Consider the following 22170-nt stretch of genomic DNA (forward strand, 5'->3'; position numbering starts at 1 on the left):
TACAGTCCTCAATCTTCGTATATTGATTGGATGACTGATTTTGTGTGATGGAAAGCAAAACAGAGAGTGCTGCTGTGAAATGACAGTGAAGTTTTGTAATTCATTTCACATCTTGTTTTTCAGCTCCAGGTCAGACTAACTTTTAGGATGCCTCTTTATGCTGTGGTGACATGACAAGCATGTCATCAGTTCCTACTTTACACAAGCATGTCTTAACACACAAGTCATGATTTCTGAAAGAGACGTTGTTGAAGTATCTCTGGGTCTTGTTCACAAGTAAGGTTAGAATGGAGCGTGAGGTGGATCGGCGGTTTGGTGCAGCTTCTGCAGTGATGCAGGCGCTGCACCAGTCCGTCGTGATGAAGAGGGAGCTGAGCCGTGAGGCGAAGGTTATGAGCTCTAGATAGTGACCGTAAGAATGAGATCGCAGATACAAGCAGCCGAAATGAGTTTCCTCCGTGGGGTGGCTGGGCTCAGCCTTAGAGATAGGGTGAGGAGCTCAGACATCCGGAAGGAGCTCGGAGTAGAGCTGCTGCTCCTTTGTGTCGAAAGGGGTCAGTTGAGGTGGTTCAGGCATCTGATCAGGATGCTTCTTGGGCGCCTCCCGCTGGAAGTGTTCTGGGTACGTCCCACTGGTAGGAGGCCCTGGGGCAGACCCAGAACACACTGGAGGGACTACATGTCTCATCTGGCCTGGGAACACCTTGGGGTCCCCCAGGAGGAGCTGGAAAGCTGGGGAGAGGGATGTCTGGGGTGCTTTGCTCGGCCTGCTGCCCCCACAACCTGGCCTCAGATAAGCGGATGAAAATTGATGGATGGAATGGTTGTTGAGGTTTTCAAATGTATTTTTTGGTGCTCTGAGCACCACAAGCTGAGTGCAGTCTAGGTCCATTATATTTTAGAGAAGGTAGACATCTCTATGGTTGATATCTCCAGCATTCTTCGACTCACAGCTAAATAATCTATACTGATCAGTAGCCTCATGGGTTAAAAAAACTGTGAACTGTCCTTTTAAGGTGATTTGTACTATTTAACGTGAGGTGAGGGAGTCTGAATGTGTTTTCCTTTACAGGAAAGCTAGGGCCACGTACTATTGTAGCATGGACAAACTGTACATGTTGCACAGAGTGGGATGAACAAGGGTTAATAGGGGCCAATCAGCTCATCCTTGTCCTCTCAGATGCCGGGAAGGTTAATCTGGCCATGATTTTTCCTTTTTTTTTAATCACGGTGTGTCCTTCATGCAGCAACAGGGATGTGCTATCTACTTAGTGTTGACTTGGCATTGTGCATCCATTTTTAATAGCAAGGACAACTTGACATAAATCAGGCTAAGAGGGTTTATTATCAATTTATATAGAGAAATAAACACCTGTAGTCAACACAAGGAGAAAGTCACCTATTTTCTTAAAATTGATTTTAGTTTACACCTTTTATCAGGCTTTTCATGTTTAATAAGCACTTAATTTATTTATTATTGATGCATCTCATCACTCATTTATGAATTTCAGTCGTTATATGTTTTATTTACTGCTCTTTGACAGGCTTTACCAGTGTAATTTAGTCACATTTGGTCCTCCACAGAGGCCGCAGTGTTTCATGAAGATCCATGTCATTCTAAAAGAGTTACCAGAATCTGTTTCACTAATGAAAAGCTGGGTAAATGAGATGAGTTGGGTGTAACCTCAGCTAAATCCCACACTGTGATTAGATTTCCCCAGCGGGCTTTTACTGAGAGCACACGAATCGATGAAGTAAAGTAATTTTAGCCTCGAGTGTGAAACAGAAAAAACACACTGGGTTTGTGACTGCGGCGGAATTGTCCTTTAAAATCTCCGCCAATAGGAATCGCCCAAGCAGATGTGTATTAGCATTCAGAACGTGCATTGACCAATCAGAGCTCCGCTTTCTCCGCCTGGCTGCGCTCGTGCTCACTGGGTTTTTTCCCCCTCTTAACGGGAGACACAGCTCGACTTCTCACGGTGCAAAGTTACACCAGGAACCAGCGGCGAGGCGTTTTGTAATTAAATGTCTTTTGAAAATACTAAATGGCGTCGTGAGCTCCGCCGGTAGATTCCCCGCATGAGAGGAAATACCGGTGTGGACAGAGGAGCTGCTGGTTTCAGCTTTTTTGGATCAATGTTCATGTTTTTTTTCTTCGCATTTCGGCAGTTTCCCCGGCACTGGTGAGTGAACACCATTTTCATCGGGTCTGATATATTTACGACGTGTGTTAGCTCCCCACAGACAGCTAAATGAGTCTATTTGTACAGGGTACACTGACAGGCTTGTTCTGGTGAGCCGTAGGTGGCCGCTGGTGTGTCACGGTGTGTCTGACTGATAGCAGGTCATTCACCTGGTGGCTTCCTGCCTCGGGTGCATTTTTGCAGACGAGATGTATCGTCGAGTCAGGCCAGATGTTGGTGGCTGCTGGGCCTTCGCTTTGCAGCCGTGGAATAATCCTATTACTACACACACCGTTGACTGCGGTGATAGCTTTGACCTGTTTACGATATTCCCACCAACACACACCTTGCTCAATGTAGATTTGTGCAACGCGGCAGAAAGGCAGCAGTTCTTCATGTTGAAGCAGCTGCAATTGAATATGTACCTTTTCATACATTTCACATTTTGTGCCACTGAGAGGGAGCTGTCATTGCAGCACAGAGATCAAGAATGTCCCACACAAAAATGCATGAAGACACAGAGCTGTTGTTGAAGACAATCATTCAGTGGAGGGCACTCAAGGAAACAGATCCAACCTTTGTGAAAGTAATGCAGCAACCAGAGACAATCTGCTCTCCCTCTCAACACTCAAGGAGGCTTCAGATTTCTTGACAGTGTGTTGCAAGATATCACCAACATGCACCTGGTTCACCACAAAAATTGTGCAGCAAAAAGGGAAGCAGCCGCAACAAACACGTACTGCTTAGGACATTCAGTTCATTCCACATTTTTGCCACTGAGAGGAACTGTCATAGTAGTGCAGAATAAAGAAAAGAAGAATAGCCCATACAAAAATAAACTACTTTAAAGGAACAGTATGCATGATTTAGGGGGATTTAGTGGCATCTAGCGGCGAGGATTGCAGATTGCACCCAGCTGAAACTTCTTCCAGTTAGAAATCCTTCAGTGTTTGTTATTCAGGAGGGGTTTTTTTTACCAGGAGGCAAATCATCCCCAGAGGTCTCCATCTCTCCAAACAAACAGACTCAGTGATTTAAACCTGTAAAAACACAGGAATAAGGAAGTTTCATGTTACAAATCTGTGTTTCTCCGAGGCTGTTTGGCATGTCGGAGACAGCACCATCTAATGTGTGCTCACCTTTTTTCTCTTGTAACTTAAGATCCAGATGTTCAGGAGGTTTTTGCCAGGAGGTAAATAATCCAAAGAGTGATTTCAACTGGTAAAAAAAAAAAACTGAATAAAGCAGCTTCATGTTAAATAATCAGTGTTTTGTGTCTGATGCTGTCCTTGCAAAGGGTCTGCTAATTAAAGTGGCAGATGCGAAAATGCAAATGGCCTTATCTAGAGCCAGCGTTTGGTTTTTACATTCTGGGTTACTGTATAGACATGGTTGTGCAACATGACAATATCCATAGACGAGGACCCGCCTGATTTTAAGGTAACAAAAACACAACAGCTCTTATTTTCAGGTGATTATACATGAATGAAAGGACTTTGTGTATTCCATTTCTGCCAAAATATCCTCCCAAATCCTACAAGCTGCACCTCTAGAGTCTTAAATTCAACATGGAGCATTCAAGGAAACAGCTCTAAGAGTGGTTGGGCTCTTGACAGTAATATATTAACGCACTAACCTGAGCTCAGGGTAAATGTAGGCGATGTTCTCCCTGTCAGACTTTCCCTTTGGCAGGAAGTCTGTGTTCCTCCTGTGAAGAGGAGGAGGTGACACTGGCTTTGGATTTCCTGACAATCTTCTGCTCAAAGACGTTAGTTTGCTGCTTTCTTTCATGCCAGACACTGACTGTAATCATAGGTCACTGTTTTCTGCTTATTATAGACTTTGTTTGTTGGCTTGTTCCTGATCAGTGAGCGCAGTGGCCTTTTCAAGGTCAACCCCTTGATTTATCGAGTAGGTGTTCACTGTTAGTCTGTGCAGAAACCACTTCATGGAAAAACAAAAACTCTGGTCATGTCTAGCCAAGCAGATAGGTTTGGATTTGTTTGTCTTGGTCGCAGAGATCCCTCCCTGAGATTCCTGCTTCTGCTCCAATACAGTGGAGCTGAACGCAATCAAAAATTCAACAGCAACATCTTACTAGAAACAGTGTCTCGCTCTTGCAGAGTTTTCATTGCAACTGTTTTCTTCCAAAGAATAGTCCTAATGAAAACATTTGACAGCTGTGGATTAGCCTGAGTGTGATGTTGCTTCAGCACTTTGAGCACCACAAATAAAACAATTCAGTTCACCTTGAGGTAGAGGCAAAAATGTCAGAGACAGACTTGTCAGAACCTATCTGGGCAAAACCATAACTATCTGTATGGTCAGCTAACCCCAGAGGTCATGAGATAGAGCTGAAACAATTAATCGTTAAGGCGTTGGCCAGAAAATAATAATACATTTATCATGTATGCCATTTTTTCCAGCAAAAATGCCAAATACCCATTTAGCTTGACATATCTGCTGGTTTCCTTTGTCTTATATAAAGTGAACTGAATATGTTTGTGTTGTAGGCTGATAATCAAGCAATTTGAAGACCTCAAGAAATTTTACAGACCCAGTGATTAATGGAGAAAGTAATGACAAAGTAATTGATAATGAAAATAGTTCTTAGTTGTGAGAAAATACAATTTTACTAATATGGATGATGTGACTCTTCATCTGTTAGGAGAAAAAAGCAGCGAGACTCATCTTAAGCCAATGGCCTAATTCTCTGCCAACTCCAAGTGGCTTAATCTCTGCATGGAAATGCATTACATGTAAAGCTTGTGGATACCACCGGACTTAGCGGGGCTTAAGGCAGCACCTAAGTATCCCAGCCAGGCTGTGTTGTCCTCATTTCCAGCTGTTTTTTCCTTTTTGCTTTGATCATTAAACTGAATTTTACAGGCCAGCTCCTCCAGCCCAGGGAGAGGAGAGTTCCCCACGTGGCATCCAGATGTTAGGCTCCCTGCACGTTCAGCCGGAACAAGACAGAAATCAAAATATCTCTGAGAGAGGGAGACATATCCTATATTTGCCTAGAGTTTCTGTAGGAAGTGACACGGCTGTTGTGCTGTGAGTTTAGTTTCAGAGCTGTAATGTTGTTGTAAAAGTAAGTCAAACACTGCAGTGAAATCACTGTTTTATTTAGACACATCAGTGATGTCATTTAGAGGTACTGAGTGTTAGCTGAATTCTGTGATTTTTGCATGTGTGTGTACTTTAGTTTTTTGTATGCTAATAAGAGGAATTAGGTTCTGGCTTACGCTGGGGAAACTACTCGTGGGCACATTGCAGAAGGGAAATAGGGAAGTTGCAGTATGGCTCATTTGGTCAATAGTAACCTGATCTTAAACAAACTGCTTTGCGTTTCGGTGTGGCAGAAACTGTCAGCAAGAATAAAAACATGAGCAGGCTGTAATTAGTGAATTCAGATACACTGCCGGAGAGTGTCTGCGCTGCATGCCGCAGTGAACTTTGATATGGCTTAACGGTCAGTGGCTCCCCAGAGGAGAGATGCAAAATAACTGCTTTGAGAACAAAACTGGATGCGTTTCAGAAACTCTGAGACTATAAGTGTTCTTGGCAAAATAACATAGCAGCCGCCACCGCACCCTGCTCGCTGATAATAGCTCAGTCATGCAGGCCAGTGGCTAATGTCTAGACTTACTCATTTATTGAAAATTTAAAATGTTCTGATTATTTGTTACTTAGCAAGTTGTGAAGTCATGCTTGGAAAAGAAATCTGATCTCATACTGCAGGAGAAACAGAAGCATTCTGTATTTGATGCTAAGCAATATGAACTAATGTGCATGACGTGCTGTCCTCATGTTTTAGGGAGTAACGATGGATAAGAGACGTGGCCGGCTGTGGGGCGCAGCAGGCCTGGATCCTGCTCTCCATCACCAAAGCTGAGGAGCTGCAGAGGAGAGAGGAGTCTCCGAGGAGACTCCACCGCCCTGGCCTCCCCCAGGCCTTCCTCAGTATCACCTCAGCTGTCTTTGTCGCAGTCATCCTCATCATCTAGGCTGTCAGTGTATAACTAATTCTTGAACTGACCTTTACTAAAATAGCTACATACACATCTGATTCCAGCCGCCTCCTCAGGTCCCCCTGGTTTTTGTTTCATGTCCTGCATCTGAACCATGAGGAACACCAGATCAAGCCTGCTGCTGGGCTGCGTGCTCTTCTGCTCCGCCTCCCTGCTCTACTTGGGCATGAGCGGAATAGAGTGCCCTCCAAAAAGCCATCGGTATCGGTGGATGGAGCTCAACTTGGGTTCAGCCAATCAGAGCTTATCGCTAACTGAACACTTCCCTGAAGACACTCCCCTCATCTTTATCGGAGGCTTTCCTCGAAGCGGCACAACACTGATGCGCGTCATGCTGGATGCCCACAACTCTGTGCGATGTGGGGAAGAGACCCGAGTAATTCCGCGCCTCTTGGCCATGCGGGCCACCTGGAGTCGCTCGGTGAAGGAGAGGATACGACTGGACGAGGCTGGCGTCACTGACCAGGTGTTGGACTCAGCCGTGCGAGCGTTCCTGTTAGAGGTGAGTGTTGAGTGAAGCATGTTGTTATTTTGAGTATTAAGAAGGAACAGTATGCATGTAACAGCTGAGGCAGTCCGTGGTGTGATATTCATTTTATGTGTTTCAGGTGATAGTCGGCCACGGGGAGCCTGCACCTCGCCTTTGCAACAAGGATCCGTTCGCCTTGAAGTCTCTGTCGTATCTGTCACGCATCTTCCCTAAGGCCAAATTTGTGCTCATGCTACGAGACGGCCGGGCAACCGTCCACTCCATGATATCACGCAAGGTATGCTGGGTACTTTACTTATCAGGGCTGTAGGCAGACCAACTTCCTCACACACTCATGTTTCCAAACATCTACGTGACTGGTGACACTTTGTGACACAATAAATTTTCCACCCTGTGTTCACTCTCTGTCGTGATACGTCACAAGTGTTGATCTTATCTCTCTGCCTCCATTCACAGGTGACCATCTCTGGTTTTGACCTGACCAGCTACAGGGATTGTCTGACCAAGTGGAGCAGCGCCGTTGAGACCATGTTCAGCCAGTGCCAGGCGGCTGGGGAGTCCAGATGTCTGCCTGTCCGCTATGAGCAACTCGTCCTCCATGCAGAGGAGGAAATGAGGAAGTTGCTTCACTTCCTAGAGCTGCAGTGGGACTCATCAGTGCTGCACCATGAAGAACTCATTGGGAAAGCTGGTGGCGTGTCTCTGTCTAAGTGAGTATATAAAATGTATGTCTCTAGTGGTTGTCTAGTCATGTCGACAATTTCGGTTTCAAACACGGAGGTTTTATGCATTTCCTGAAAAGGCAAGTTGCTTTTAAGTTTTTCAAATGTCAAGGTTCAATAAGTGTTGCATGTAAATGATGGAAAATTACACAGATCTTCATCCAACTGTGTTTTTTATTTGGCATAATTATCCCTCCTGTGAGCTCCCACCTTGCTGGCTTTGAGGAGCCGGTATATTTCAGGATAAAAGGTGTAATTTCTCACAGACTGCTGTGACTCTCACATCTCACAGTTCTCTATCTAGCACTTTTTACACAGAGATCTCACAGCAGGGCTGCTCAAAGATCCTTCATTACGCCATCTTTGCTTTTTTGTACAGAACCAAACAACACAGGCATAATGCTGCTCTAGTGTGGGATTTAAGATAGCATACCAGCGTTCCAGATGGTGGGATGGGTGCAACGTGTAACACGACAGCTTTGGCCTTCAGTGTGACACGTGACATACATTGGGCAAGGCTTTCTAAGCAGTAACAATGTCATGACTTGGCAATAACAATCATTTACTGTCCCTGTTATATGGCAGTTTATCTCATCTCCTGCCTAGAGGATAAGGAGCACCTGGACCTCAGGCCCTCCCCAATTTTCTGACATTTTAACTGCTGTTCTTCTTCTTTTAGTTAGCTACTAACTGCTGCTAGCTGCCTTTTTAATCTTGCAGTGGTAGGTCGCACACATAACATGTCGTAAAAATGTCACACCTGTTCTATCCATGGATGTATAAAGAGAAATTTGCCCTGAAGAGTGGCAATGCTTCTGCACTGCGTGGTCCATAGAAGAGGCCACCTCTTACGGGCTTCTTCCGGTTTAGCCCTCTGCTAACTTGAATGGGGATGGAATGATTCAGTCTGTCTCTTCTATAGCTGCAATTTAGGATTATTTTCATTATCCATTCATAATCTGGTTATTATTTTCTCATGCAATCATTTGGTTTTTTAAATGTAAGAAGATGGAAAAATGAGGAGAAATACTAAATAGCTTGCTTTGTCCAACCAATGATCTAAAACCCAATGACTGTCAAGGTAGACGAGAGAAATCTAGACTGAGAATAATTTTTGATGACTTAAAAGACTAATCGATTATCAGAAATGCTGAAGATTATTTTTCTGTATTTACTTATCTTACTTATTTACTTATATTAATGAAGTGATTATTTCACCTCAAGTCTCTTGAGAAATGCATTTCTTTGTGATTGTTGATGGCTAGAAAGAAACTCATTGGTTTTCAGGAAGTCACAGTGAAACCTGATGTTAACCACTGAAGTTTTGAAAGGTTAAAAAGCTTTGTGCGGTCACAGCATGTTTTAGCTACTGGGTTTTCATGTGATGTTATCTCGTGTATAATTGGCCAGTTGTCCTCAAAAAGACAAACAATTACACCACCTGAGTAGGGCCATCACTGGGAATATCAACTACTTAAACCACCTCCAATTTAAACATTTAAAAATACTTAAATCCCCCCTAGTGCAACTCTGTTATTATCAATAATTTTATGAGAAAACAAATCGTATTTATTCATATTTTGTGTAAATTGTATCTGTATATTTGCTATGTCTAAAAACAGCCAATTTTAAAATGTATCATAATCAGCCATAAAAACACAACATATGTGTCATCACAGAACAACAGACCTCAGTGTCTGCAATTTTAGCCGTGACCTTACATAGTTAGTCATTATTTAAGTGTATTATGGTGTTGTTGTTTTCACTGAATTAAAATGCAGTACAAGTTGAGCTGAGTTGCCAATTCGGACAAACAGAACAAGTCACTTAAATTTGTGTTGCTCTACTTATCTGTCGTGATTCCAGTGAAGCATCTCTTAGCAGGGCAGAAGCTCAGGGGGATTTGGTGAAAATCTGGCCGCTCCACACTGCAAAAACCCAAACCTGGCGTGTATTTGAAGGAATTACAGTAGGCCACATTCTGAGAGAATTAGCACCCTTATTTTGGTTAGTTATGCAACGGTTGGTGCAATATTAGTCACGCAGATGTTTTATATCCTCTTCAGAAATGTAAATTATCACAATTCTAAAATGTGTTTACACAGTTACACATATTTATTTATTTAGGTTAGATGGCTTGATAGGTATGGGAGATTTAAAATGTCTACATAAAAAAAATCAAACAAAGAAATAAACTGAAATATAAAATACGTTCTTTGATATTTTTGTATTTCCTTTTTATGTATGTGTCATAATTAGGTAGAAAATCGTGTAAAAATTAATTTCTTTGAATGGTTTTAATTTACCTCCATAGATTCTGTCACTCTTCAGTGGCCCATAACAAGTATCTGTTTTTGAACATTTTCTCTTCAGTATAAAACTCGTTGCATTACAGTGGAACACACACTAACTAACCTTGTGTTTGTGTGCAGGGTTGAGCGCTCCACAGACCAAGTGATGAAGCCAGTAAACACAGACGCCCTCTCCAAGTGGGTGGGGCACATACCCCCTGATGTGATAAGTGACATGGCTGAAATCGCCCCCATGCTGGCTCGCTTGGGCTACGACCCCCACGCTAACCCGCCCGACTACACCAGACCAGAGCCCGTGGTGTCTCTGTACAACTACTCACAGGTGATGCTCAGTGGTGTTAGTTGGTTTTTTGGTTTAAACAATTTTCAATCAAAAACACCCTGATTTCTTTTTTTATTAACGATTAGATCTTTAATCTGATATGTAATAAAATGTCATAAATTCAAGTTGACATCTTTTTTCTTAATAAATTACTTAAAATATGAATTGGTTATCTTAATTCCTGTTTTTTTTAGATATTTTTTGGGGCTTTTTAGCCTTTAATGTATAGGACAGACAAGTGTGTGGGGGAGAGAGAGAGAGAGAGAGAGATATGCAGAAAAGGGCCACAGGCTGGAATCGAACCCGGGCCACTGCGGCAACAGCCTTGTACATGGGGCGCCTGCTCTACCACTAAGCCACCGGCGCCCCATCTTAATTCCTGTTAATTAGTTTTCTTTCAATTGACTTTGGCCCAGCAGTAGTAGTAGTCTACTGACAGTAGAATGTAAGGAGAAAAATTAAGAGGACGTACAAATTATAAGATGATAATGTCAAAAAAAGTAAAGCCATCAGTGCTGGCGCTGTGTTTGTGTTTTTGCTTTTAGATCAACATAAAGGTTGATAAAATCCAGATATATTTTTTTGTAAATAAGTAGCTGAAACTAATGTACGTTTAAGATACTATCTCATTTTCATACTTGTATTTCAACTATAACATGTTGACATGCTTTAATAACACTTTATTTTCCTTATACGGTCTGTGCTGGATCAACTGTATTCACTCTGTCTGAAAAAGCCCATATGTGCTTTGATTGGTCAGCATCGTACCGTCATTGCAGCCTGGGAACAACTGTAACGAAGAATAGCGGCACTTTATACCATAAAAACTCCCCAATAAAAGCTTCTTAACACAACCAGATATGTTCCAGCAGGAATATGATCCAAAATTGGGGAGAAATTAACAATGTCAGCAGCCAAGAGTACATGTTTCCCTGAAGTTAGCATGTAGCTATATGTAGCAGTGTAGGCAGTGTAATGTAAACACGTAGCCAGAAGCAGATGACCATAGACGGAAATCAGTTTTGAACTGGTGTCAGCTTGTCTTAAAAGTAGAAAACACAGAGTGTTCAGAACAGTCTGAAGCCTGAGTTTGTTTTTGTTTTTTTGTTCAAAGGGATATTTTTTTTATATTCCTTTACCTCATTAACAGAAAATAAGTGAAGCCTAATGGATCCTCACTAATATTTGTCATAACACTAACAAGATTGTGTAGAGAAAATCTGGGAAAATTAAGGTTTTAAGAAATGAACTACATTTATAAAGTGCTTTTTTGCAATATTTGCCTCTCATCCACACACACTCACACACTGATGGCAGCAAGATACTATGAAAGGTGCTGGCCAACCGTCAGGAGCAATTTGGACTTCAGGTTCTTGCCTAAAAACACTTCAGCACATGGGTAAGAAGAACCGGAAATGGAGCCACCAACTCTGGAATACGTGGAAAACCCGCTCTGCGTTCACAGCTTCTCCAGACGGCTTTATATTTGATGAAAGTGTAATTTATTTATTTATCTATTTAACCTTTATTTAAACATGTAGTCTCACTGAGACAAAGGGTCTCATTCTCAATAGAAACTTTGGTCTAATGGGAGTTATAGGGTGTCCTGCTAAAGATACTGACCTGAAGGTTTAGATTTACTGTTAAGTATCAGATTACACCCATCGATATCACACCTACACAACACTACTACAGTATGTATTATGTATTGTACATGACCAGGCTGTATCAAGCTGAATTATAATTATAATAGTTTGTCAGACATTTTATTAACATTTGTTGGGCTTTTTATTTTAAAACAATTCAGACATTTTATTAATTAATTTTCAGACATTTTATTTATATTTTTCAGACATTTTCTTAATATTTTTTTAGACATTTTATGAATATTTATCCTATATTTTATTAATAATATTTCAGACATTTTCTTAATATTTTTGGACATTTTATCAATAATTTTTTGGACATTTTATTAATATTTTTTGGGACAGTTGTGTGTCACTGGAAAAAAAATAGGACTACTGAGCTGTCTTCAGCCTCATCAAAGTTTGCTTCACTCTCAGCATCTCCTCTGAAAACTTGTTAGAAAAAACACAAGCAGCCTAAGCTGACCAGTCAGTTATTGGGCATGTGGCATCTCCGTCACCGCCAGAGCCCTGAAGTCTGAAACCCTTTAATGCACAACTATAAATCCAGCTGTAATCACTCACCCAAATCACAGAAACATAATCTCCCACTCACACTCGTGACCTCCAGTCATGCAGATAGCTTCACTTTTACAGCTGACAAGATGGATCAAAGCACCACAGTCAGAGGATGCAGCCCTGATGTGTGATTTACAATCATAAATCCTCTAGATACTCCTCTTTGAACCATGAAAGTATTTCCAGTCATATGTGAACATGTGTCTTTTTCTCTCCTCAGAATCTGAAAGCAACAGAGACTCCACATCCCAGCTAAGTGAAAGAGGAATACCCTGTAAACCAGCGTCGCTGTTCCAAGATGTGGATGCACCTTAAACATGGACTTCCAGTTCAGCAGTAACTAAACCTCAGAAAAGTTTTTAAAGTATCTCGTGTATTTTTGAATTGTTTGTAAGAATAATGTGCGGTGTTCATGTCTAAACACGGGTGGAGTTTTTAAAATACGGACTCACCAAGTGGTTAGGGTTTTATATCTCATGTGGACTACCTGTTCGAGGAAGTGTTTTCCCTCTCCAGCATTTCCTCCACGGTGAAGCAACAGTATTACACTGCATCTTGAAGCGTCCTCTCACCTCGTACCTGGAAGTATTTCAACATGTCTGTAAAGTTGTTACGGTTCACCACAAATGTGAATGTGTCTGTGGACAAGTCTTTCACTCACTGAGAGTTCAGTCAGTGTTCATGAAACATAACGACTGTATATTTTTGAAGACGTATGTTTATTTTCTTAATAAATTATTTTGGTGTTGACCATTCATTCAGGAATCTAGAGTTGTTTATTCTGAATTGAGGGTTTTTTAATTGTTGTGTATTGTTGGACATGAATAAAAAGAGTCTAAATGTCACCTTATAATATCGTTCATGTACTTTGTTGTTCAGTTCTCCTCATGCTGCTGTACGTTTGACAGTCAGCTGAGCCACAGTACCCTCTAGTGGTGCAAAGACAACAGAATAACACCCCTTGTTTTTTACAGAGACAAAAATATCCTGACATAAGTCGTACTTCACTCTTTATAGTTCAGTAGGAATAATTTCCAGAGTTACATGTCTCTCTAATTTTGACATTGGTGTAACTGACAAATAAAACCCTGAGATAAAGTGGGCTGCTGAGGGTTAAACAGAAAAATACAACATTTTAAACTATAATTATATGCCCGTACGGTTAGACCACAAAATGAGCTACATCTGAGGCAAAGTTAAACGATGGATTGAGGTAATACGGTGCAGTTTTACTCAGATGATGAAGGCAAAAATACATCTGACTGTTGCGGTGAAACGCAGTTACAAACATTCACAGTTAAGCTACACAGTCAACCAGACTCATCAACAAAAAAGGTCCCACATTTTTAGAATAGGTGACAAAAAGTATTTCTTGCAGCATTTTATTTGTTTAAAAACATGACAAATAAACTGAAAAAAAAACATAGAATAATTTCATTTACCAGTCACGGTGCTAATGTGACCTTTGACCTCTACGTTGCATATTGGGCCACTAGCACCAGAGCAGGCCGCTGTACCAGCTGGTCTCTGGATGTTAACCTGGCAGCCGCTGTGTTTTGCTCCTCTGTTGGTGGGGTGGGAGTGTGACGCCACACACACCTGCTGCTGGGCAATGTGTGGTGAACTGGGGTGGGCGGGGCTTCAGAGCTGCACCTGATCATGTACAGGAAACACCTGGAGAACTGAGAGACAAATAAATGTCATATGGAGACACGAGCAGCATTCAAATTCCATTTTCATTCCACAAAAACTAACACAAGGTGGGAAATATTTTCTCCCCGGCTACATGAGGTGGGATGTAATCACAAAGAATGTTAGATACAGGAAAATGCAGGAATAAAAAGTGATAAAAGTGTATAATCTATGGGATTATCACCCCAGTAAAGCAGGCAAATTGATTAATTCTAGCCTGACTTTAGACCTGTGAAACACCACCGACATCTTCAGCTGTGTAGAAAGGTCTGGTGTTGCACCCAGTGAGGGCTGCTTCCACAAATTGGAAAAATAATCCACCAACCAGAGTTTTATAGGTGGGATTAAGAGCTGCCAAGCCGAAAGTAATGACAGCAACGACAGTAAGTGTTGATGATACTGATGCTCCTATCAGGTCGTTGTAAGTAGTGAAGCTCCCAATTACTAATTTCCCTGACATTTAAGTGGAAATTGAAACTTAGACTAGTCGACAAGTCTAATAGCAAGAAAAACACACAGAAAACAGACAAAATGTAGCTCAATTTGAAAACTGGTTAATATGCGGTCTGAATGTCTAAGACCTCCTTTTCACCCTCTTTTCAACCAGCTAATATACGGTTACAACATCAACGACTTAAAATTACAAATTTGTTGAATTATTTTGCTAATTTATTTAGTTGTAGATCAAAAGAGAGATGATACCGATTAGTATGTAAAATATTCCTCCAGAGTCATATTGCACCAGTGGGTGAAATGTGGTCTAAGGCCATTTAAAATAAGGAACCAAATTTTTCAGTAACCAAATAGTATTTTAAATGCTGCTGTGATGACTTGGACTTTGTATTGTGCATTATGAACATCACATATTATCCTACAAAACACGACAGCTCACTAAATAAAAGTTAAGAAATAGTATTTATTGAAAAAGGAAAAACTAGGAAAATACATATTTAGGCAGTTTTACTTTGTGAATGCAATCACATAAAATAAAAAATAATAACAGGTTAACCGACTTGTATTTCTGGTGCCGACTTGCAAGGGGAGCAACTTTAAATCAACTATTCGAGAGATAGCTCACATCCCACTGTTAGTCCAAAGGTCAGTACTCTTTTATATGGAGGCTGATTTCCACCAATGTGATTGAAAAATGTCCTGTAAGTCATTATATTGAGATATTAGGTCAATATACTGACAGAGTTTCTCAATATGTTGCAATATGACATCAGTATTTTGATAAGTAAGTCAGTATTTCAAGAAAGTCTCTTATCATAACGACTTGCTGCATCTTTTTTCCCCATCACATTGGTTGGAATGGGTTTCCATACTTTTAATTAGGATTCTGGTGTGTCATTGTAAACCATATTTATATTGTGTTGCAAAATACAAAATAAACTGTGGTTTAGCAAACCAGCTCCGGCGCAGCAAAGCTTTTTGGATATATTGTGTGGTTACAACACTTTTTCTGTGTTTAAGTGTGACCCTATCCTCTCACTGGTGCATTGTTGGTAGATGTACACATGCTCCTCTGGTTGTGTTTTATTTGGAGTTGAAGAAAAGCAAATCTTATTTAGGAGAATTGAGGAGTTAACTGTGTGTAAGATAGTTAAAGGCGATCGTTGTTACCTGGTTGTTGAGCAGCACATAAATAACAGGGTTGAGGACGGTGCTGGTCTTCGCCAGCAGGGACGGAATTAAACTGGCGACAGGTGGTACCATGCCGGGACGTCCAAAGGAGGCGAGCATCGCCACAACACCGTATGGCATCCAGCACAATAGGTAGCCCGTCACCATGGAGACCACCATGAGAAGGACACGGCTTTCCCGCCTCTCAGCTGAGGACTGGTTGATCATGGTGACCTAAACACACACATACACACACACACACACACACACACACACACACACACACACACACACACACACTGCTTTCACAAACACTGATGGATGAACAATAACATCACCCATTACACAGAGGGGTCAAAGGTCATCCTGCACACTCACCTGTCTCGCTACCCCTCGCACAGCCAGCAGGATCCTCCCGTAGCAGAAGATCATGAGCAGCAGCGGCAGCAGCAGGCAGAAGATGAACAAACAGCTGATGTAGGAGCGAGCTGTGGCCGAACGCTGGTGCCACTGGACGGAGCAGGTGGTGCCGGGACCCTCCGGCCCATAGCTGCTCCAAAACACACAACGTATGCTCTGATTACATATGATCCATATTTAACAACATGAAGTTCAACACGAAAATCTAAAATTCAGTCTGGTGGTTTTCAAACTCAAGAAATCCAACAAAGCCAAAAATGAAGACAGGACAAGATGAGAAAATATTCAAATTAAATATTTAAATAAATACCAAGATATTTGATGTTTGGTCCTCAGCTGAGATTTAGTCTGTGCCAAGACTTCATTTTTTATGTCATTTTGTCTTGTTTGAGACATGCTTATAAGATTTATCAAATGAATAAATGGTCCAACATTTTACTTTTACAGCAAGTAAAAATAAGCTTATTCTCCTGGGGCATCACTGATATTATTTTCATTAAACTACCTGTAACACAAAAAACAAACTAACTCAATATGTCACAGTAATAGATTGTAAATGTATTCACTTCTTACTTCAGTTTTTTATTAAATGAATAAAGCAGCACCTAGCATCTTCAGGCTGAATAAGTGAATGACTGAATGATCTAATGAGTGAAGTGGTGGGTTAATATTTGGGCAGTACAGACCTGCTCCAGCCCAGCAGGGGAGGCAGAGTCCAGACCAGCGAGTAGAGCCATGAGGCTGCAACAGCGAGCCTGGCCCTGCAGTACTGAGAGGAGTCAGACTGGGTGCTGCGGAGCACCACAGTGTACCGCTCGAAGGAGAGCAGAGAGAGAGACACCAGAGACACAATACCTGACAGAGAGAGAGAGACTGTATCAGGTAGAGATCAAACTAAGTCAATCACCTCTCTATTCTCCAGCTGGTCTTCTTCCATGGAGCCCTCCATGAGTGCAGCAGCATGTTTCTCCAGGAGCCCACAGCAGACAAACCAAACCCTGGCTCTATAGAGAGGGCTTCTGTGCTTCTACATTACCTGCAGCTCACTGTAGTTCTCTACATGTTGGATGAGCGGGGGTTTTAAACTGGCTGCTAGATGCTGCCAAATTCAACACACTGCTCCTTTAATAGAAAGTTTTACCTTGCATATATGTATGTCTGCTTCAAGATACACAGTTGTATTATGAGATGCAATGATGGGATACATGTGCCATGCTTTTTAAGTGCAATATTTTATGTCTATAACTCTTGTTACAGTTAGTTGAAATTATTTTATGCTACTTGCCTCAACTTGTATAGAGCCTTTCTAGTCTTCCAACCACCCAAAGCGCTTCAGTAGGCTACTACATGTCACATTCACACACACACACATTCATGCACTGGTGCGAGGCTACCAGGAGCCACCTGTCAATCATCTTAAACACACTCACACACTGATGTCACAGCCACTAGGAGCAGTTTGTTTCAGTATCTTGCCCAGTGAAACTTTGACCTCCTGAACCACAGCCAGTCTGAATAGATTAGAATCATAGATAGATAGATAGATAGATAGATAGATAGATAGATAGATAGATAGATAGATAATTTCAAATATTCTTCATCACTTACCGAAAAACGCGTTGGAGAAACCGTACCACCGGCACCCGTAGGACCCGGTCAGCCACCTGCCGCGCACGCTGGCCGCGAAGCTGAGCGGAGTCCCGAAGATGCAGACGAGCATGTCGCTGGCGCTGATGTTGACCAGCAGCAGGTTGACCGGAGTCACCAGTCCGGGGAAGCGCGAGAACACCAGCAGGACGAGGAAGTTACCGATGAAGCCCAGCACCAGGATGAACCCGAGGACGACGGCCGCCGCGGTGTGACCCGCCCGGCTCAGCGCGCCGGCGGCGGGGTCCGACACGGAGCTGTGGCCGGTGCTGAGGTTGTTGCTATGCTGCGGGAGGATCACCATGGCAACCTGGTTATCACTCTAAAATGACTTAAAGCAGAGACAGAGGGTCTCGGTCATAAAACAAAGACAAAAAGAGGGGTTAAAGGATATTTTTCAGCTGTCAGCTCAGCGGGGCATTTCTTCAGTCAGCCCACTGAGCACAAATATTTGACCACAAGATGTTTAAATACTCTCAACGAGTGGATGAAGGGGGTGGGAGAGATAAGTTTCTCTTTCTCCCACACACTGAACGCACCTGTGGGTTGCTCCCACTAGTCTTTAAACACCCCCTCTGTGCTCATATATCTACACGGTTGTTTATTATTATCATTCTAGGTTATTTTATTGTGTTTGATTTAAAAGTAACATAAAGATTTTAACAGAACTGCATGCACCCTCTCAATGAGAAGGAAATAATTATGGTAAACAGTTTTATAGCAATAAAAAATTTAGCTGGCTATTTGTTTTCCTTGCTACACTGACATTTGTCAGATAGGGTACAGGGTAAATCCAAACCCAAATCCTAAATAATTAACACCAAACTAATTATCAGCATAGAAACAAAAACATTAGTCACAATAAATCGCTAACTTACAGTTGATACAGTTTCAATAGAATAAAGATTGAAAAGCATCTCCAAACCTTTAGCGAGACCAAAGACACACTCCCACAATAAACAACGAAAGAAATAATCACACAAAGGTGCAGACGCTGACGTTTTCCACAGACGACATCACCTCATCAGAAATATGTCTTTATTCTGTTCCGTTACTCTACTTTATTGTAGACCAGATTGGGGACCTAAATAACTGAGCCAACGTATTAATAATACAAGCTGTGGTTGGCTGAGAGGACGAGCCAAGAACACACTCAGCCTGGCAGCATTAGCTGATGAGATGCTGAAGACACTAATGAACAGTCACAAGAAGAGAAAACCCTCTGAACATACATTGACATTTACAACAAAGAAAGTGCTCCACAAGTAAGTTTTAACTTTTCAAACATGACGATGGATTCTGCAGTGTATTATAAAATACTGTATACACACAGTATACATTATTGGATTCATTATATTAGACTTTAACTTTTCATTATATTTTATTAAGTTGGCTGCTCTTTATGGCAGAATGACCCACTGGACCAACTGGGTCCTTAAAACCCTCATCCTATACACACACCCACACACAATCTTTCACTGAAACTTTGCTAGATGTGGGTAGTACAATACCTTACCACCTCTTCCACTTTAGACAATTACTGTTCCTGCCATGATACACACAACAGCGTTTTAATTAACAGATTACTCATCTGTCCCTCAGTCTGTCCTTTTGTTGATTATAGGGAGGAAAAAGGAACTGAGCAGCAACACGTGCAGACACTTCCAGTGTGGCCACCCACACGTCCATTGTGCCAGAGTGAAGCTACGTCACTACACTCATCCGCTGTAAATAAAGCTGGCATGGGGGTGGACAGGCATGTGTGGGCGCTGATCAGGTGAGCAGTGTAGAAATGACTTAACTGCCTGCACGTGCCATGATGTCTCTTCTTTATTACTCTGCAGGTCAATAGTGATTGTTATAAGACACTGGAGGTTGTATGTTTCAGGTTTGTTGTGCTTTTCTCTTTCATGAAAGCCTGTTTCAACATCAGTGATGTTCTCATAGAAAAGTTACTGTTTAAAGTTGACAATCAAAGCAATGTGACTTCATGTGATTAGTCATCAGCTTCACACATTAATTGATATGCCACCGAATTAGCTCTGGTAAGGATTCCAGTTACTGAGAAAATGTTTCATGTCAGACCCACGCATCTCATCAGCCGCTCATTATCAAAGAAATTAAATCAAACTGTCCGTCAAATACAAACGTCTACATGATGCTGCTTGACTCAGTGGTCCCTATGTCACTTTATGTAACATGCAATAATAGGGGGTGAAAGACAAGTTTTGATGGTGCGCAACAAGAATCTGTGATACATCTTACATTAAGTCATGCATTAAATCATCATGTGTCATGTATGTGATATGTTTTGTTCCCCTTGTTATAAAGTGCTACCCAGGTTTCTGTCAAGTTCTAAACTGCCTCAAATCTGTTGCTTTAACAGTCAGTCTTGCTGGCTTGAACAGAAGTGGAAGAAGTACTTGGATCGTTGACGCAAAAGTCTGAAGTACACAGACCAAACAGCTGAAGCAGAACAATGCAGCTGGCGTACCCAGGTGCTCCCTGTAGAGTTAGGGTGTAGAGGAGTTGTAGCCACATCATCAGCCATGCTTCTGAGGAGTGTGAGGGTTCGAGGACAGGTCTTTTGACAAGCCATCAAGTCACTATCAGAGACTGCTGAGCGAAGCAGTGATTGACTTTGAAGAAGAGGAAGCACCCCAACTGGTCTGCAATATGTCCAGCATGAGGGGTAAAAGCAGAGGGAGGCACACCAGGTGTCACAGCGGAGCCCTCCAGAGGTGTCGTGGGGCCTTCCAATGAAACACCAATGAAGGAGGGTGCTCTCCTGATGACTCAGATGACGTGATTACCCCTCTCCCACTCAAGACACAAGATACCAGACAAGTGCTGATCACTCTTAGGGACTGTAAAATCAAGTCCTATAAGCTCAACTTAAGTAAAAGTAACAATTACACAGTGTAGAAATACCTGCATTTAAAATTTTAATTGAGCATAAGTAGCATCAAAATATACTTAAAGATCCAAAGTAAATGTATTCATTATGCAGAATGGCTCCATGTTGTTTGATTATAACTATGGATGTACTGATGTGCACATGTCTTTATTGCAAAAACAATTAAACAATTACAAGCCAAGATCGACACCTATTTTACTCGTAACAATTCTTGCAGGTGTGGTGTCAGTTTGCAATAATCTATCATATTGAGCACACTGTGCAACTGCAGGCAAAAAGTTAACATGTGCACACATCTACTTACAGCATCAGGAGGCATTTCAATGTCCATTAATCAGTGGAGTCTGACGAGCTTGAAATTAATCACTTCACAATTCATCACAATACAAAGCCCCAATAATCTGTGACAGGGTTTAGGTATTATGCAGAAAGAAGAAGAAAATCCGCACACTGAATTAGAGCTCCCAGTAAGTTTTTAATGACTAAAAAAGCAATGTTTCGACGTTATCCAGCACCTGACCTAAAGCAGGATTGGATGTGCGCACAACTACTCTGTCTTCAGGGTTTAGGTATTAAACATGGCAGCAATCACCATAATTGTGTATTACATGTAATCTGACGTAGACTCTGATGTAGACTAGCTGTACAGCCTTGGCAGATGTGTGCATGGTTTCCATTGTGGTTGTTTTATTCAAATATATAATTCATTTATATCAAGCATTACTTTTTGATTAAAGTTGAAAATGGAATGAAATCTCCACTCCTCACTCGCAATCTGAGTCAAATATCCTCTTACTGAAAAGTCAAACTGCTCCAAGGTCTAGCACACTTTGATGCAGTACTTATCTGTTATCACTGGAGGACAGTATTCCCCTGCTGTGTGAAATGTCTTTCTTCTCTCCTCTCTCCTCTCTTTGCCTCTTTTCTGTCCCTTTGCCTTTATATCCTCCGTTTACGTTTTTTAAATTCTATTTTGGTATATATGTGGATTCAGACTATGCTGTACGTAGGTCTCTGTCTGTGCAATCATGTCACACACAGACAGTAACCCATACATTTACAACATCCTTACAAAAGACAGATGTGACTGAAGGTGCTGTGGTTATTTGAACTGTTACAAACACAAAAATCTGATGGGGGATGAATTTAATCTCCTGCCAGCAGCTCCAAGACAAACACCCCCAAACTGCACTTTTGCTTCATGCCTCATTATATATAATCCCTTGGATGTCCTTTACACATATACACCAGTGGATGCTTCCTGTTTTGCTGTAGTGAAGAGGCTCTTCTCTCATGCGCTCTGTCAGAAGTTCCAGCAGAATCAACCAAAAGCCAGCTTGCTAATGCATAAATGTACCAGATGTTTAACACAGTTTTGCTTTTTTTTTTTTTATACATGTATATACTTTTTATTTGTGAACATTTTTTTCCATTCAATACGTATAGGAACGAAAGAAAAAGAAGAAATAAAAGCAGCACACAGGGAAAATATATGAGTTCATGGGATGTTTACAATGTCATGGCAAATGTTCCTAATTTAAAGTAAAGTGTCGTATATGGTACATACAATACTCAGGTAGAGTCTGTCTCATTGGCTAAAT

General features: G+C 41.6%; 2 protein-coding genes across 2 annotated transcripts; one reads left to right on the forward strand and one right to left on the reverse strand.

Annotated features, from left to right (window-relative positions):
• Window positions 1-1948: 1948 nt before the first annotated feature.
• tpst1l (tyrosylprotein sulfotransferase 1, like) lies at window positions 1949-13027 on the forward strand. The gene is made up of 6 exons (XM_049592289.1): window positions 1949-2186; window positions 6007-6722; window positions 6829-6987; window positions 7167-7420; window positions 9865-10066; window positions 12491-13027. Exons 2-6 carry the CDS (start codon window positions 6315-6317, stop codon window positions 12524-12526), a joined length of 1059 nt encoding a protein of 352 aa, XP_049448246.1. The 5' UTR covers window positions 1949-2186; window positions 6007-6314; the 3' UTR covers window positions 12527-13027.
• Window positions 13028-13742: 715 nt separating this feature from the next.
• On the reverse strand, window positions 13743-18604 carry LOC125898479 (pinopsin-like). The gene is made up of 6 exons (XM_049592288.1): window positions 18578-18604; window positions 17614-17983; window positions 16692-16860; window positions 15964-16135; window positions 15586-15819; window positions 13743-13952 (listed from the first exon to the last, which is right to left on the reverse strand). Exons 2-6 carry the CDS (start codon window positions 17954-17956, stop codon window positions 13743-13745), a joined length of 1128 nt encoding a protein of 375 aa, XP_049448245.1. The 5' UTR covers window positions 17957-17983; window positions 18578-18604.
• Window positions 18605-22170: the final 3566 nt, after the last annotated feature.

This window comes from Epinephelus fuscoguttatus, linkage group LG12 (genome assembly GCF_011397635.1).
Source record: "Epinephelus fuscoguttatus linkage group LG12, E.fuscoguttatus.final_Chr_v1".
NCBI lineage: Eukaryota > Metazoa > Chordata > Actinopteri > Perciformes > Serranidae > Epinephelus > Epinephelus fuscoguttatus.

Bases quoted from the DNA above. Each gene is read 5' to 3' on its own strand.
- tpst1l (XM_049592289.1), top strand. From the start codon at position 6,315: ATGAGGAACACCAGATCAAGCCTGCTGCTGGGCTGCGTGCTCTTCTGC. The intron at 7,421-9,864 runs GTGAGTATATAA...GTTTGTGTGCAG, and splicing joins GGTGGCGTGTCTCTGTCTAA to GGTTGAGCGCTCCACAGACC. The intron at 10,067-12,490 runs GTGATGCTCAGT...TTCTCTCCTCAG, and splicing joins CTCTGTACAACTACTCACAG to AATCTGAAAGCAACAGAGAC.
- LOC125898479 (XM_049592288.1), bottom strand. From the start codon at position 17,956: ATGGTGATCCTCCCGCAGCATAGCAACAACCTCAGCACCGGCCACAGC. The intron at 16,861-17,613 runs GTAAGTGATGAA...TCTCTCTGTCAG, and splicing joins TTTCTCCAACGCGTTTTTCG to GTATTGTGTCTCTGGTGTCT. The intron at 15,820-15,963 runs GTGAGTGTGCAG...GTGTGTGTTTAG, and splicing joins TGCGAGGGGTAGCGAGACAG to GTCACCATGATCAACCAGTC.